Below are 17,620 nucleotides of genomic sequence, written 5' to 3'. Positions count from 1 at the left end.
TTGCCACACTGTTATGTCATAATGTGATGTGACAATCCAAAAATTTGGGCAGCTTGGTTTCAATAAAAGCTGTTTTTGGACTAACGAGGAAGTTTTGAGTTCTGAAACGTACAAGATATTTTTATAGTACAATGACCTCTTATACGGCAAAAGATCAAGGAAAATTTGATTTCTCAATTCATGACCCCTTTAATGCAAATTGACAAACTGCATGCAAAAACCGAACCAAATTTTCGTGCCAAACATTTGTGTTGGTGTGAACAGGCCTTGATATGCCAGAGGAAAAGGTTAATATTATGGAGTTTAGACAATATTGTCTGAGTCTAATTTGAGTTCTTTCAGAATCAGCGGCCGTTCATTTAAATAAAAACTGCCAATAACAAATCGAGTGTAGCATTCACAGTCAACAGGGGGAGCGGCGCTGTAACAAGCATTCAAATGAAGGCTGCATGCATGACCACCAAAACAAACAGAACCACTCATGGTGTGCTCATGGGAAACCACAGCCAAAACTCAAAGGAAGGAAATCATGCAACACATGAAAATTAAAGTAGGTCAAGACTGAAAACTTGTTCTTGGATTAAAGAAGACTTTCTCTTCTTTCCAGATGTGTTTTTTCTTGTTAAGGAAAGTTAAAAAACCCAACAAATCTAACATTATCTGGGTCTATCCATGTCTGCTGGTTAACATGTATGGTAACATGTAAGATATTGCAGAGGACTGGGAGGTCAACAGATAAGTGGGTTCATTCGTTCAACAGCTGCAAGGACTCTATTAACAAAACACACAAGATAAACTTTTTCTAAAATTAGAGGGGGTATAACATGCAGGGCTAAACAGTGTTTTACAAATGAATTCTTATTAAATAACCTTCACTCTCATGTTACAAAGGAAAAAATGTAATCATACAGTCTCTCTATGGTGAGACCTTGAGCTCAAGTCTCTATGGAGACTGAATTCAACTGTGGAATGTCTTGTTTAAATTCCTCATCCAATCACATGTGACTACCAGAGTTACATGCTCTGTAAGGGCTAGACTGCCTCTTCGTGTTACAATGCACTCATTGTTCAAAGCAACACCCGACTAAGTAATCACAGAGAAAATAACAGCTGAAGAAAGAGAATTAGGCTTTGAAAACTGAATGAAAGATTTTGCAGTACAGGTATTGCCACATGCTTAGTTGTAACCATAGTGGAAATATAAGTATTTCCTCTCTGAAGTTGGGTTTTCAAAAGAACAGAGAAATGTTCATGAGGGTAAACATGTGACTTCAGTTAAACGCTGCAAGTTTTGGCACAGTCAACCGAGAACAATCAAAAAAAATTGTCAAATCAAAGAACAAAACGAATCAGCATTCCTTCTGTTTGAGAAAAGCTTTTAGGTGCTTTAAAACAGAAAACCATTACAAACATGTACACTACAACGACATGAAGGTCACAGAATGTGGCAACATACCGGCTCTGTTCTAAAACCTTGTGGGCATCATAGATGCGTTCCCGATATGAAGGTTTCAAAATATAAGAAGATTAAGCACCTATTTTTTTGCCAAATTCTGTATGATTTGTGAAGACAGAAGTCAATCCCACGCTCTACTCAGATGGGCCCAGTGGGAAAACATCCAAGATGGCAGATAATACAAAAGAAATGTCAAGATTTCATATTTCTGTTTAAAGGAGTCAAGACATTTTAAAGACATTAGGGGTCAAGATTTTTTTTAATAAATCATTTTAATATGTTCCCGATGCAATGATGTATTCATCGATGTCTTGAATACATTCATCGAGGCGGCCATATGCAAATGTATTTGCCCATGTTACTTCAGGGATCCCACAATATCCAAATGAAACATTTTTGGAGCTTGGTTAGATAAATGCTTTTTTATAATAAGGAGGACATGTTAAGCTACGATTTAAAGACCTTTTATAAGAGAAAAGATCAAAGAGGATGCGAACATCGCAGAGTAGAACCATAATTAAGGTAATTACGACATGAGTAGCAAGCATCACATGCTAACTTAAAAAGCTATTGAAATCAATTGTGAGTCAAGTCTCTTATACACTTCGAACTAAAGGGACAATAGCCACGTTTCCACCGTCAGGCCAAAAGCGAGTGTGCTAGTGCGTGCCAAGGTCAGTCGCTTTTCCACTGTTACTTCTGGGGCTTGATCGGGCCTCAATGGGCTTCCTCTGGGCCAACGGCCAGAGGTTTTTGGCCCACCGAATACTTTGTCCAAAGTGGGCCAACTTGGGCTTGAGGAGTGGTCATGAATAAGTCAGTTCACCTTTGTTGATACTGGGCTAATGAATCCGCATATATGTCATGAAAAACATTCACTCCAGTTAACTCATAACTCTTGTTTTCTTCTCTTGAGGTCCCTCTGTTACTCTGGCTGAATGGATAACAGTATATGATATGATATCAATATTTTTCTAAATGTGTATGTTTTTGGACTTAAAAGCCTTAATGGAGTTGTTTGTGCATTCCTGTGATCGCAAATAAATGGAAGCAGGTGCAACTGAAAAGGTGTGTGTTCTTTTTATGTGAAATGGTAAATACAGTTTGATTCAGCATGATTGATGTACATTCCTGACACAAATTAATAAATTACTGTCACTGTAACATTTTTATTGCAAAACATTGGTCAAATATTGATGCTGGAATCTTAAGTTTTATCTTAAAGTCCCTGTAAAGTCAAAATGAAATATGTGTTCTGAGTTTGTCACACCACGGACAAATGTGTTATTAATAGGGGTGTAACGGTACACAAAACTGACGGTTCGGTACGTACCTCGGTTTTGAAGTCACGGTTCGGTACGGGTTCGGTACAGCAGTTTTAAGAAATGGCTTTTTATTTATTTTTTATTAAACAGTGGTTTACTGAAAAAATTGTGTCTGTCCTTAAATTAATTAAATTATAACAAAAAGTTTCTTAAAGATAATGCTGTAAACTATTTATAGGGAGCCCTTACTTGCACATTATTACTATATTAAAGGTTAACAACAGAGCCCAAAAACTATGAGCCATTCAGCTGATATTTATGTTTAGTTATAGGATAATCAACTCTCAAATAACACATTGTGTGCAAACATGTAAACTTCACATAAGGCAGTTTTTGCATTAACTCCTAAATCTAATTATAAAATTATGTTTTTTCTCCTATTCGTTGTTGAAATATAATCTTAGTGACTGTCATTTTCATGACAGATTTATCTAAACATAGCATTAAATAATCAAGACTCTACTATTCTACTAACAGGTTAAGTAGAAATAATATATATATATATATATATATATATATATATATATATATATATATATATATATATATATATATATATATATATATATATATATATATATATATATATATATATATATATATAAACAGTATATAGGCTAATATAGTGCATATATTTAGTGAAAGAGTTGATTTCTCTGGTGAATTAACAGCTGTGGACACTGACTTCTAACTCTGAGGTAAATAATGCTGCGTGACATTGTTAACAAGCTGTTTGACGTCTTTCCGCGATTGAAACACTGATTGAGCGATTACACGACATATGATATGTTTCAGTAAGTGTTATCCTCAACATACCTTAAGATATTAATTCATGTTTATTTTTCTGGAAGAGATGATCGCGTTCACTCGCGTGCGCCGCGGCCGCTTGAATTGAAGCGCCTATACAGTGATAGGTCGTCACATTAAAGAGCGTCAAAACGGCATTTATCGTTTGAATCTCGTGATAAAGTTAACTGAATACTCATTATGTTCGAGTGGGAACTAGGATTGAAGGGTGTTCCGCGCTTAAAACAAGCCAACTGTTAACTGTTAAAGATTGCATTCGTAACCGTTCGGTACACACGCGCACCGAACCGAGAGCCCTGTACCGAAACGGTTCGGTATGAATACGTGTACCGTTACACCCCTAGTTATTAACCACCTAGCCAAATTTGAATCATAAAAAAATCCGGCAAGTAAATAAAATAGCTTATCAAAATCTTGAAAAAATAAGCAGCATTCTCTGCTCTCAAACGCTGGGGGCGTGTCCGCTGTCTGCGCCGAAACCACGCCCACTCATGGGAAAGCTGCCGTAAATGGTGCGGGAGATAATCAGCCCCATTCTGCAGCGGATTATCAGTGAATCCCAGTTTTCTCCGATGAAAGTTTGTAAAACTATCCGGTGCAAAGTCACTGCAGAGGCGGGTGTTGGTGGTGATCCTCAGCTCTCCATCAAGGTAGCTGTTCACAAAATTAATCCACCTCATCTGGACAGCATCGTTTTTGTTTCGTAAGCCGTTTTGTAAGTTGTAGGCTATAGTAACTAACGGTACTGACAGTAACTCGCGATCGAGTGGGCAAACTGATGCGAATGTGCTCTAGTTATGATCGTGTTAGGGGAGGAGCCAGACTCAGTGGCTCCCGTGCGTCATCAAAAGTTATGATAGTGTTGGGGGAGGGGCCATATGCACAGTGGCTCCAGTGCGTCATAGAATCCTGAAAAATTCCTGAACACAGCAATAGTGAAAAACTGTTTAACGGTCAAACTTCACAATTCAGTACTACATAGTTCACAGTCTGTGTAACGTGTTTCAGCAAAACATTTCTAACATTTATAATGGGTTTAGAAACAAATCTCAGAATTGCCTTTACAGGGACTTTAAGTTAAGACCAAACGTTCCCGTCTGTCATGCTAATTTTGCGATCTAGCTAGTTTTCTGTCAGCTGATGAAACGGTGGGGTTGTGTGACGTCGTTCTATGGAGGCGTGTTAAGGACGGGTTTCAGGGTAGTGCTGCAGGGCTACTGGCCCGACAGTGGAAACGCAACTTGCTTTTGTCCTTGGTGCTAGAGGTCTGAGGCTATTGGCCCCGCCCGGCACGCTGTTAGTCCTTGCTTGCACTGGCCCGTCAGTGGAAAAGCGGTTCATTTTTATGTACTATATACTGCCTATGAAAGCAGTATACAGCAATATATCTTACTGGGTTTAAACAGAGCCATTGATTCTTCTATTTAACAGATCAAATTAATTCACAGCATAATGAGAAAGCGTTTCCCCCAAAAATCATCAGTAAATTAACTTTTTTAATCTTTGATTGACCGAACATGACCGATCATGTTAAGCACAAATCAGTGACCTTCAGTCTGATGAGAGATTGACAAAGATGGGCACAGTTTATCCCTGAGGGGGGTCAAATTCAGGGACCAGAAAAGGCAGCAATGAAATGAAAGGAAATGATGATAAAGGGGTGTTGGCTCTAACCAGTCTGGCAAACCTGAAAGAGGCATTTGGAGCTGTGGTTAGGTGAGGTAAGGTGGTTTACCTGTGCCACACCTGTGACAGCAATAGCTACCCCCTCCGCTGTCTCTACATCCTCACACTTGGGTTGCAGGGTCATAATCTCAAGGGTTATCCTGTGGAAAACGCAAAAAAGGGAAACAAAACAAAAAAGTTGGCTATGAACTACGGGAAGAATGTCAAGCGGTGTGAAAACAGGAAGAAGGTGGGATTAAAGAAAGACGTGAAGGTAAACAACACAAAATGAATCTGTAGGGTGAAAATACGAAGACACGACCACTTGGTCAGCACAAATCAGGTGTTTTGACCATGGGCTGTAATGGACTTGTCTGGATTCAGATTCCCCGAACCTCAAAGATTATTTCCCGACCCACAATATTCCCAAAAGCCTATCTAATCCATCCATCATCATCCATTACACACCCAACAGACAGAGCACGCTGACGTGAGCCATTAGTTACATGAGCCATGAGCGCGCTGCGTAGCCAAACATCAGACAAAGATAGTGAGAGATGACTGGCTCTCCTTCACTGCAGAGGAAGACCAACACAAGAGTGTGGAAGAGAGCATGAGAGCATGTGTATGTGTGTAACGCAGGAAATGGAACCAGGCCACTGCCCTTCATACCCTGAGCGCCTAGAATTGTTCTCATTGTCTCATTTGGTTGGCTTGTTTCATTCAGTGTGATTACCTGAGCGACCCCTGTCACATCCAAGGGGACACCCTCCGAAGTTTCGATATGCTCACAGCGACAGAGGATGGTCATTATCTCCAGAGAGAGTCTATGTGGGAAGATGGGGGAGGGGAGGAGGAAGGGGAGGCAGGACAGCACAATATTATCAGTGTTAACATATGTGAAAGGAGCGGGACAGAGGTTAGGGAGGATGGGTATAGATGTTGATTGCAGTTGAATCCAGACCATCAGGGAGCCACAGTCTGCTGCAGATGGAGAGATCTTCTGTATCATGTCATTTATCTTTGAAATCTCATCATTGAATGGATGTCTTATCCAGTATATCCATTATAATTAGCCTTTGCACTACCTGCCTCCGCCCCTTGACGACTCCTTTAAACATATATGACAAAGCAATTTCTTTAAGGTGTTCATGCTAAAAGTGGATTTGGATAAAAGGCTTCACGGTTTTTAAAAAAATAGATTTTGATTTAAAAAAAAATATAATTTGAACAGAATTCACAATAAAGTACAACTTTTGTGTAGGTGGAAGATTAATTGGAATCTTCCAGTAGGTTAACATCATCTCATATTCTTTAACAAGATGATAACTGTGGAAATCCACTTTTCGACTCTAAGACCCCATTGTCCCACACAATATTCAAAGGTCCCCTATATATATATATATATATATATATATATATATATATATATATATATATATATATATATATATATATATATATATATATATATATATATATATATATATATATATATATATATATATATATATATATATTAATATTAACAGAACTAGAACTATAATACATATAGCAAATATACTATATTGTTAACAGAAACTGGGGGTGTCGATATAAGTAAATTAATTAACCCAATTTATTAATTAAATTAATTAAAGCATATGTGTTTCAATCCAGTAACAATACAGCAGCAGAAGAAAATAAAGAAATATGATTTCAGTTTAGATCTTGATTATGTTTTTTTAATTTTATTTTAAGATTGTTTTAATACGCTAATAATAATAATAATATATTAATTTAAATAATTTTACATCATATAGAATTTTACATCAAATCAGTTAAAGGTGTCATGAACTGGCTTTTTTTTATACTGTTGTCTGAGGTCAACTTATGACATTTGCGTGGTTTTTACATTCAAAAACATCATAATGAATAAGTAATAGGCTATTTTCTACCCTGGTTTTGAGGCTCTCTCCTGCACTCTCGGATTTGATGGGCGCGCCGCACTGAAGACTTGAAAGTAAACGCCCACGGCTAGGATTGAATAAGATTTGCATATTTAATGAGCTTCGGCTACCCGCGAGTACACCGTGAGGGATTCTTTTGAAAGTGACAACTGGAATAATTTGTCCCACAGGGATCGCAAAATGTCTTTATCAAACAAACACAATGATTTATCTCTCATCCACCTGCGATTGATTGGAATGTTATTTTTTTATTACTTGGCCTGCCCGATCGGTGGATATAAGCGCGAACCGCGCATTGCACACACACACACAGACACGCGCGCGCCAGTACGTTGCAGACTGCATGATCAAAACTTCCGCGATTGTATTTTTTCTTCAAATATCAAGTCAAGAGAGTGAACAACGCACATCAAGAACCACAAATAAAGTATTCTCCAGCCTTTGACCGTGTGCTAAGGTATGTTTAGTTAGACACGTACACAATCAATAGATCTATATCAAACAATCTATAACAATGCAATAATATCACATATAAAAAACATGTTTTACTCACATTAGTGTGTTGCTTCATTCATTCATGTAATCTCATCCTGTCTATAAATCCAGTCTCTTGTTTACAAACGAATCCGTGATCAGAAATTAAGGAACAAACGCAAAGTCTTCCCCACGTGAGCTGGATATTCATTAAAAATAAAGTTCATCCATGCATTCATAATATTGGAATCCGAATGAAGCTTATATGGTATGTTTAGAAATTCGATGCGGTTTAGCTCTCTCTGTAGGCCTATGTCATGTTAGTGGCACGAGTCGGTGGGCGGGGCTACAGAATCAGGCGTTGTTCTTCTTCTGTTGAGGCGGTGCTTCACTATACTCTGATGTCTAAGCCGGGCACATTCTGAGATCGATCGTTTGCTGGGCCTGGTGTCAATAAAAGCTTTTCTTTGACTAACAAGGAAGCTTTCAGCTCTGAAACCTACAGGATATTCTTATATTACCATGACATTTTATATATCAAAAACACAAGGGAAAGTTGATTTCTCAATTCATCATCCCTTTAACAAAGATTTGACAGATGAAAAATAACTGTCAGTTTTACCCTTCTGGTCAAATATTGCACTGCAAACATCAATAAAAGCTTTAAGTTGTCAATGTTAGCAAGTGAACATGGTATAAGTGGGATAATTCATGGCTAGCTGTGCATTAAACTATTTTGATGCACAACGTGGAGGCAAAGAACCGCCCGATGTGAAGGAGGGTGGTTGCCCCCGCAAAGTGCATTAAAATCTTTTAGTGCACACTCTCTCTCTCTCACTAACTTATCAATGAATTTTGTAAGCAATAATCCATGGCTAACTGTAATCCATCCTCCTGCTCCTGTCGGGCGGTTCTTTGCCTCCACGTCATGCATTAAATTTTTTTAATGCACATCTAGCTGTGGATTATCCCTTACAAAATTCATTGATATGTTAGTGCGAGTGATAAACAGCATCATGTTGACTGTTCCAAGATGGCGGACACGTCAACGTGTCTGGAGCGGTCAGATGTGGAATCTACGTATACATATCTATGGTTCAGAACCATCTCTGTGCTAGGAGACGTATGACAAATGAAAACAATGTGTTCTACTAAAACTGTCTCAAAATATCAAATATGTTTGATATCCTGCAGGTTTACAATGTTTCACATAACTGTGGTCAAGGTCCCAGGTGGCATACTATTCTAGTGGATTGTTGGGCTAATATAGCTCACCCCTAATATAGCTAAAACCCATATAACATGGGACAGTTATTAGTGTAAGAGACCATAGTCTAGGATTCATCTACAAAGTTAATGTACCAGTATAGTTCTATTTGAAAAAGTGCTTTTTAATTGGATTGAAATGAAACAGGGCGTGTCTGAATGGGTAACATGCACAGGGATATGCAGTAGGATCCCTCAACTGAATGTTAATTTCAGCCCTTTTGATGCAGCAAGCCCTACATCTCTCTCAATCTTTTAAAATTAGATCAATGTACCTTTTAGAGCTGCCAGCAAACTAGATTACTACGTTCTTTATCAGGAAAGGGGGAGGGCAAGATATATCCCACTCAGCCTTGCTCTATTTCTAAGCTATGCACTCAACTGAACAACTGCTGTAACCACTGAATACAGCAACCCTTTATTCATACACATTTGACATTTCTTTTTCTGACATTTAATCTTTGACAATTGTTACATTGTTCTATTGACTCTAATAAAAAATTATGAAATATAAATCTTAATTTTAGCTGTAACGTTTAAAAATCATAGCTGCATTTCTGCAATATACCTTTTCCACACGTCCATGTGTCGTCACATCCCACTTTTATATATAACCAATTTCCTGCCTGTGTTCCAGGCAATGGTTCCCGTCGGTTTTGATAAATCAAATAAACTATGTTAACGAACTTTACAATAAACCTTTCAAATGGTCTCTTTAGCTTGACATGGTAATTTGCCATTTATCATATCCCAATTTAATGTACGACAGCATCTGAAGTGACAAATCTATTATCTAGCACTCAATCCTTCCGCTTTGCAGACTGGAAATGTGATAAAAGTCGATATAGCATAATAATCTTATGATCCCAGCAGAGAGATACCAGAAACAGGTCAGACAGACACACACGGGTGAGTCCAGCGTGTTAAGGCAGGTTAGCTCAGCAAACACTTAAACAAAATGAACAGGAGAGGTACATCAGAGAATAGGCAGGCTGGTTATTAGAGATTACACATGCATAATTTCAAAGTCAATAACGATTAAAAGAGGGAACAAGAAATGGAAATAAACTGTACATTTATTTCATACATTTGATGTGTTGTCCTCTTGCTAATGTTCTGATAGCTACAAGCCCTGTGTACACTACACAAACAAAGGTCATACTGAATGACACATATGGGATTTTCACACTGTGCTTAAAACCAGGTTATCATCTTTATAAATAACTTTTAGGGAAAAAACTAAATATCAAACTGAAATGTGTATATTCAGTAATAAGTCTAATGTGCAGGAGTGGGACAAGCTGTTATCTAAACAGTTCATCCAATCAGTGATAATGACATTGTAAATATGCAAATAAGAAATTTAACTGAAGGTTACGATTTTAAACCCTCAAAAACCTGAATGACCAGGATTAATTCCTAACCTAGGGCAAAGAATAAACTGTATGAAACATAACATTTGTAGTGCTGTCAAAATTAACACGCTAAAGCATGCAATTATTTTTTTCCGTTTAAAGGCCTGTACACACCGGAATGAATATCGCGCACGCTTATCGCCAGCGTTTTTCGTGACGTTTTTCGGCGCGTCTTGAGTTTTCAAACCCAAGCAATTTTCACCGGCGATACGCCGAGTGAACGTGCACATTCAGTAGATGCGCTCCCAGCACACACGGTGGTGCTGCGGCACTTTACGCTTCTGACACTCGCTTGTCACACAGAAGAAGAAGAGAGACGGTATTTACGTGCTTGCCAAAACCACAGATATATTATGTCTATGGCCAAAACCATTCACACACTTTTTGCTAACTGGCAAGCAGCATTAGCAGCTCATCTTCTTCTTTGTCTACTTACTACTTCTTCGTCGTATCAATGTGTGCTCGGCAAGACCATTTTGTGCTTGAGCGTCACCAAGCCGTGTTTTACTGTCACTTCAGCAGCTCCAGGCACGTGAACAAAAGCGCTGATCTCATGGGCAGTTTTTAACGCACTGCGTCAAAATAAAAAAACAAACCCGAGGTGTTTTTTTTTTTAAATGGTGCTTTTACGCTTGCCGTTTTGCGCGTCGGTGTGCACACTCACATTGGCGCCCTTTGTGTAGTCACAAGGCGTTAAACGTTGGCGATAAACGCACGCGAAAATCGTCCCGGTGTGAACAGGCCTTAACACATTAAAAATATTTAATGTAATTAACACAGCATCTGTTTTTGTTTCTGTCATCCTTTGGCTGTGCAATAGTATATGATCACGCTATCATTCACTCAAGTGCTATTAAACCATTCAAATTCGATAAGACGCAAAATATCTTTACTGGCGTGCATCTGTGAACAAACACGCTAAATGTGTGTACAGAATGCCGCTTCAGACAGCATGGCAGTGCCGTGTAGAGTTCTCTTTCACCCTTGAACGGACAAAAAATGACCACTCACTGCTCTTGACTGAATAACGCCTGAAAAAAAAATTACTGTGCATTCACACTGCCGCCGACGAGAGCGTCAAAATTCGCTCTGGCTGCCCTGCCAAAAATGCTGTAGAAGGAATTGTGGATGCTCTGACGTAGATCGAATGTTTTTTTAAAGGGGTGGTTGATTATGATTTCAATTTTTAAACTTTAGTTAGTGTGTACTGTTGCTGTTTGAGCATAAACAATATCTGCAAAGAGTCGCGTTCGGAGAGGGGCGGGGTCCCCCTTGGTAGAAATCACGTTCGCGGGGGCACTGCGGTGCGATCGAAAAGGTCACTTTCACTTTCAAAGGGCCAGGGGCTGTCCTGGTTGAAGTGCAGCATTAATGCAATTGGTCCAATCGGTGTTGTTTTGAGCAAATTAATTGCATTCCCGTGTTGCGTGCCTTCTTATCAAAACCGCCACAGCAATGATCAACCTCTCCTCCATTTTGTTTGGGAACTAATGTGGTCGGAACCGAAGATTACTTTACAGGACTGTGTTCTCTGGAATCCTCTCAAGCGCAGGACTTCTACATTCCGATTAGTTGCCGCCGAACCACGTCATATATCATTACCATAAAGTTGACTTGATTTCAACTCTCCTCGACACCCAAACTGTCCAAGACGCGCCGCTGCTCGCCATCGGCTCACATTGAAAATGAATGACTTCCAGCCACTTTGACGCGGTGTGAACACATAGCTAGTGTTGAACCCTGCTATACAGTATAAAAGGCACAGCTAAACGTAACATTTATTACAGTGGGTTTATGTGAAGATTCTTTTAAGTTCACTTAAATTAAATGTTATATTTTTTTTAATGCCTATTAAATGTTACAATCGACAGCTTTCAATTATACTGTAAAGTTAAATGGCTATAATTAATGGCTAAAATTGAGGGGAAAAATTCCATGTAATAGAAACATCAGTATTGGTATCAGTGATACTGGCCTTCATTCATAGTGATTAGTAAAAAGATGCCATTAAACAAATATTTAAAATATACTGTCTTTATGTTGTTTCTACATTATTTTGAAGATTAAATGTGAAAGTATTACAACAATAAAATATATTAAAAACTTAAATTTTAGGTGCGATTTAATCGCGATTAATTACGGAAAATTGTGTGATTAACTAGTTAATTTTTTTTATATATTGACAGCACTAAAAACCATGATAACCCAGGTTTCCTATAACCCGGAGTAAACAATGTTAAGTGTGAAAAACCCCATATATTTTAGTTCAACTGTACTTGAACTTGAAGATTTTGGAAAGACTACAGTACTATATATTTATAAGCAGAGGCTGCACCTCTATTTGTAACCATTGAAAACTGAACCTCACTCTACGCTCTAGTATTGTTAACTCTGTTTATTTTTCCAAACACTGGCCCTGAATACGAAGGACTTAATGAAGTGAGTTCATGCGAGTGGAGGGGGTTGAGTTCTGATATATTAGACAATGTTTGTGTATAACATTTGTAAGCTGTCTAGATTGAAGACTATATCACTGAACACATTTAAAAGGAAGAGTGCTCAATAGCCTAGCTAACAGGACTTGATATCACATCACAGACTCCTATCTTTTATTCATCCATTCTTGTAGTTTTACAATGCAGTGTGAGAACAGCTACGATATTTCCTTTCTGGCTAGGAAACTAGTTATTACTATATACTATCAATGATTTATCCTGTAGGCCTTAAGTCGACAGTGTTAAATGTGTTTGGGAAGCTAAGTTTCATGGACATATTATATTCACAAGAGGTTATAATAGTCTATCCAGATAAACGTGAGCATGCTGTGACATGTCTCTAAAACTGTCCTAATTCCCACTTAAGGGGAACTGAAAGGTACATAAATGGAGAATAGTCATTCAGTCAGTGGTAGAATGATTGTTTGTATTGTGAGCCGATAAACACAACAAAAGGAGTGAATGTGTGAATGAATGGACATTCTTACTTCTGTATGTCGGTGATAAGCCACCATGCCCAGGCCCAGCCGCCCACTGTATATCTCTTCTCATCAGAGCCACAGCAGCCACCTGAGAAAATAAGCACAGGCATATTTAGTACAAATTCACATTCCACATTAATCCCACTTTCAAAAGCATGTGTTTGAGGCAGTCATTTGTGGCAAACTAACACAAAAGTGAATACTTTGTTAATACAATTTCATTTCAAATTGTATTCGAATCAAACTATATATTTTCATTATAAAAAAACAAATCATTCAGCGCATTTCACAAGCAATCAGTCAATCACCACTTTCACCACCTACAAATGTTAAAAATCCCATACAAGCCTCACCAAACTGGTTTACAAACTGAACAACAACTTCATCATTAAAACCACAACCAATGAACATCACTGGAAAGCCCCAACTCACAGTTACAGTCTTACCAAACCACTATGGTGGTTAAATGTTTACAGAAATCAGCTCAAGTCAATAATCAACTAGGCTAGCTGCTCCAAACAAAACAGCTTGTGAACCAGTGAATGTCTTACTGTTCAAGAGTGAAAGAAATTTGTTTATGCTGGATTTAGAAGCGTAAGACATACTGTTTACACATAGGACGCTTTGCAGTTTGTATGTATGTTAAAAATTGCAGTTTGGATGCGTTCGTTGTGATTATAATGGCTGGGTTAACAAAAGTTTAGAAAATTGACAGCATATCTTTACTAAGGGCATTTGGAAACAAAGTTGTTATATGTTATATATAACAACTGCAAAGCATCCAATGTCTAAGCAATATGATTTACGTACTAAATCCAGCACAAACTCCGGCACAATACGCATATTTTTGAATGCTCAAGACAGACGTCACTACCTGAACCTCACAGCGATTGGTTGCTGACCGCGGTTTACTGCATAAAGAACAAGCCAACCTTTTGACGATCTCGGCTGCTCTAAATGCTTTCTCCGGTCCGCTGTCAATACCACAATACACAGTGCGAGCGTGAAGCTCAAATTCCATTGGAATGAATTGAAAACTCTTGCTCAGCTCAGCACCAGTGGGCACGCACCGTTAGCGCTTAGTGAAAAGTGTCAACGGTTTCTGTTTACGTGTTTTTTTCAGCTTGTTTTTTTGTAGCCAATCATATATCTGTTGAGCGCATAAATGCAGTGGCCAATCAGATGTGTTTAAGTTAGTCAGAAAGAATACGCTCAAAGCGAGTTTTTGTTTTGCGTGAGTTCTGCATGTTTACGAATCCTTTCATTATAACCAGCAAACTATTAACACAATATAAATAAGAGATTCATTGCACAGCGTAGAGAGCTTGAATAAATATAACGGGAGTTTTCGCAGCTTTGTGTACTCGCCTAAGTGTAAATGCAAAATAATCGAATTGCCACTTTTTAATATGTGTTTCTTTGTTGTAACTAACTTTTCAAATCAGTCACTCAGTGACTTTTTACAGACCTACTTTATATTTGAAAATCTGTAAACTTATGAGCAATTTGTCTTATGATCTGTCCTGACAGTGATTATTTATTCCATGAATAAATAGGATAAATTAATATTACAAACTATTACAAATTATTTTTGGATTTATTGTCAGTACTAGGCTCTAGGTAGGGTACTTTCTTTGTACTGTGTGTGTGGATGGCCATGTTCACCCGCCACCACCGAAGATAATTTCTGACCCAGGAAAAACCCTAATGATGTGGAGATTATATGTATATGGAGCAAAATATTTAGCCTTCTCGCCTATGCAGATATAGTTATCATTGGCTCAACTATGACGGGTCATCTGGAGTTCAGGGAGATAATCTAGGATGTTTTACATTCAGCTGTCAATAAAATCAGGTGCAACCAATGCAACTACCATAGTATTTTTTTCCCCTACTATGGTAGTCAATGGTGGCTCTATCTGCTTGGTTACAAGGTCCTATTTTGTGTTCAGCAGAACAAAGAAACTCTTACAAGTTTGGAACAACTTGAGAGTGAGTAAATTATGACAGGATTTTCATTTTTGGGTGAACTATCCCTTTAACGTAGCAGTTTTCAGCATATCAGAGTGAATGTTTGTGTATCTGTTTCCAGGCTTCAGTAATATCACAGTCATTTGAAAATGATTAATAAAACTCAAAATATTATTTTCACTAAAACATGGTAAAACTGGCAACTTTCATATTCAAGTAGCCTATGTCCCGTGAAGGAACGTGTCATATACTAAAATAACTATAGGCTATAATTTGCTAGTTAGTTGTTCACATGCATTATTTTACCCACTAGCAATAACAGTTTGAAATAATTAAGACTTTTAATAATTAAGACTAATGTTTTTGAAAGGAGAAGGCTGAATTTATTTGATTAAAAATACAGTAAAACACAATATTAAGAAATATGAATAACATTTCTAATAGCTGTTGTCAATATATAGTAAAATGTTTTATTATTCCTGTGATCAAAGCTGAATTTATCATTATTACTCCAGTGTCACATGGCCCTGCAGATATCATTTTAATATGCTGTATTTTTCATTAAAAAAAACCTTTAGGACCAATATCATTTTTAAACAATTGGAGCTCTATTCCATAAAATGACAGATGTCAAGCTCCTGAAAGGACAAATACTATAATCACTAGAAAGGCACCATAAAATAGTCCACATTCTGCACTACATACTAAGTCTTAGACCATAACATTGCTTTATATGGACTGATTTTATAGTAGATATTGAACTTTAGTGATATTAAACTTCAACTGTATGGAAAAGATTTCAAAATGTGTAAAAATCTAAATTATTTATTTTTTGCCATGTGGACCAGGAAAGACCAATTATAACCTAAAGAAGTATGCCTGTCATTCATTAAAGGGTTAGTTCACCCAAAAATGAAAATTCTGTCATTAATTACTCACCCTCATGTCGTTCGACACCCGTAAGACCTCCGTTCATCTTTGGAACACAAATGAAGATATTTTAGTTGAAATCTGATGGCTCTGAAAGGCCTCCATTGGCACAATGCACGGTACACTCCAGAGGTGGACAGTAACTAAGTACATTTACTTGAGTACTGTACTTAAGTACACTTTTTGAGTATCTGTACTTTCCTTGAGTAGTATGTTTTCTGGAAACTTATGACTTTTACTTCACTACATTTGAAAGACAAATATCGTACTTTTTACTCCATTACATTTCTATCAAGGCCCTCGAAGTAGAAAGTCGTAGCCGCTTTGAAAGTCAGTGGATGATTTGTTTTCTTCTTTAAAACGTGATTGTTTTTTTTTTGTTGTTGTTGTTTTTGTTGTTTTTTTGCAGACAGCCTATCAGTAATCACTCTTGTAGGATCACATAAAGTTCAATGATTTCCAAGTATTTTTTGAACACCAATCAATTGATGGCAAAATAGAAGGTGGCAGTTTCCAGACGCAGTGCGCGCAACCATGGTCATACTTAAAAGTTAAAATTCAGAAGAGCAGACGTGGATAAGTCTGAAAGTGCACACAGAAAGCTGCCTCTCAGACGCCAGACCACAAGTACTGAATTTTAGTCTATTGAAAACTAAAATCTTATTATAGTCAATTAAAACTAGACTAAAACTAAAACAATTCAGATGCCTAAAATGTTATAGTCAAAAGACTGACTAAAACTAAATCCAAATTTGCTGTCAAAATTAACAGATTTACCCGCCAAGTTCCCATAGCCTTGTGGATAGCGCGCTAACGCATAGGTAACGTTCGACAATGATGTTAGTTAGCATGTTAGTTAGTTAGCAATGCAACGATAATAAAATAATGCGTTTACTTTTACTTGGGATACTTAAGTACTTTTAAAAGCAAGTACTTATGTACTTTTACTTAAGTAAAAATCTATCTTTACAACTTTCACTTGTAATGGAGTAATATTTAACCAATAGTATTTTTACTTTTACTCAAGTAATGGAGTTGTGTACTTTGCCAACCTCTGGTACACTCTCAAGACCCTTAAAAGGTACTAAAGACGTTGTTACAAAGTCCATCTCACTACAGTGGTTCTACAATAACTTTATGGAGTGACGAGAATAGTTTTTGTGCGCAAAAAAACTCTAAATAACGACTTGTATAGTGATGACGATTTCAAAACACGGCATCATGAAGCTTCGAAGCGTTATGAATCAGTGAGTCGATTCAGCAGTTTGGATCGCCAAATTTCAGCAGTTTGGCGGTTTGACACGCGATCCGAATCATGATTCGACTCACTGATTCATAACGCTTCGAAGCTTCATGATGCCGTGTTTTGAAATCGTCATCACTAT

The 17,620-nt window shown here is 37.6% G+C and overlaps 1 protein-coding gene across 3 annotated transcripts in view; it reads right to left on the bottom strand.

The window, feature by feature from the left end:
• LOC307126012 (flotillin-2a) overlaps positions 1-17,620 on the bottom strand; it is a 34,786-nt gene that overhangs the window by 13,593 nt on the left and 3,573 nt on the right. The window contains exons 2-3 of one of the 3 annotated variants that reach the window (XM_079816331.1): positions 13,341-13,422; positions 5,324-5,414 (exon numbers count right to left, since the gene is read on the bottom strand). In XM_079816331.1, the coding sequence (XP_079672457.1) occupies positions 5,324-5,414; positions 13,341-13,422 (173 nt within the window). Of the gene's footprint in view, positions 1-5,323; positions 5,415-5,989; positions 6,081-13,340; positions 13,423-17,620 lie in introns of all 3 variants that reach the window. The other 2 variants (XM_079816333.1, XM_079816332.1) reach the window with 2 other exon arrangements.

This window comes from Gobio gobio (assembly GCF_949357685.1).
Source record: "Gobio gobio genome assembly, chromosome: 4".
Taxonomy (NCBI): domain Eukaryota; kingdom Metazoa; phylum Chordata; class Actinopteri; order Cypriniformes; family Gobionidae; genus Gobio; species Gobio gobio.
The sequence above is the reverse complement of the archived record's forward strand: the minus strand, read 5'-3'. Positions and strand labels throughout refer to the sequence as shown.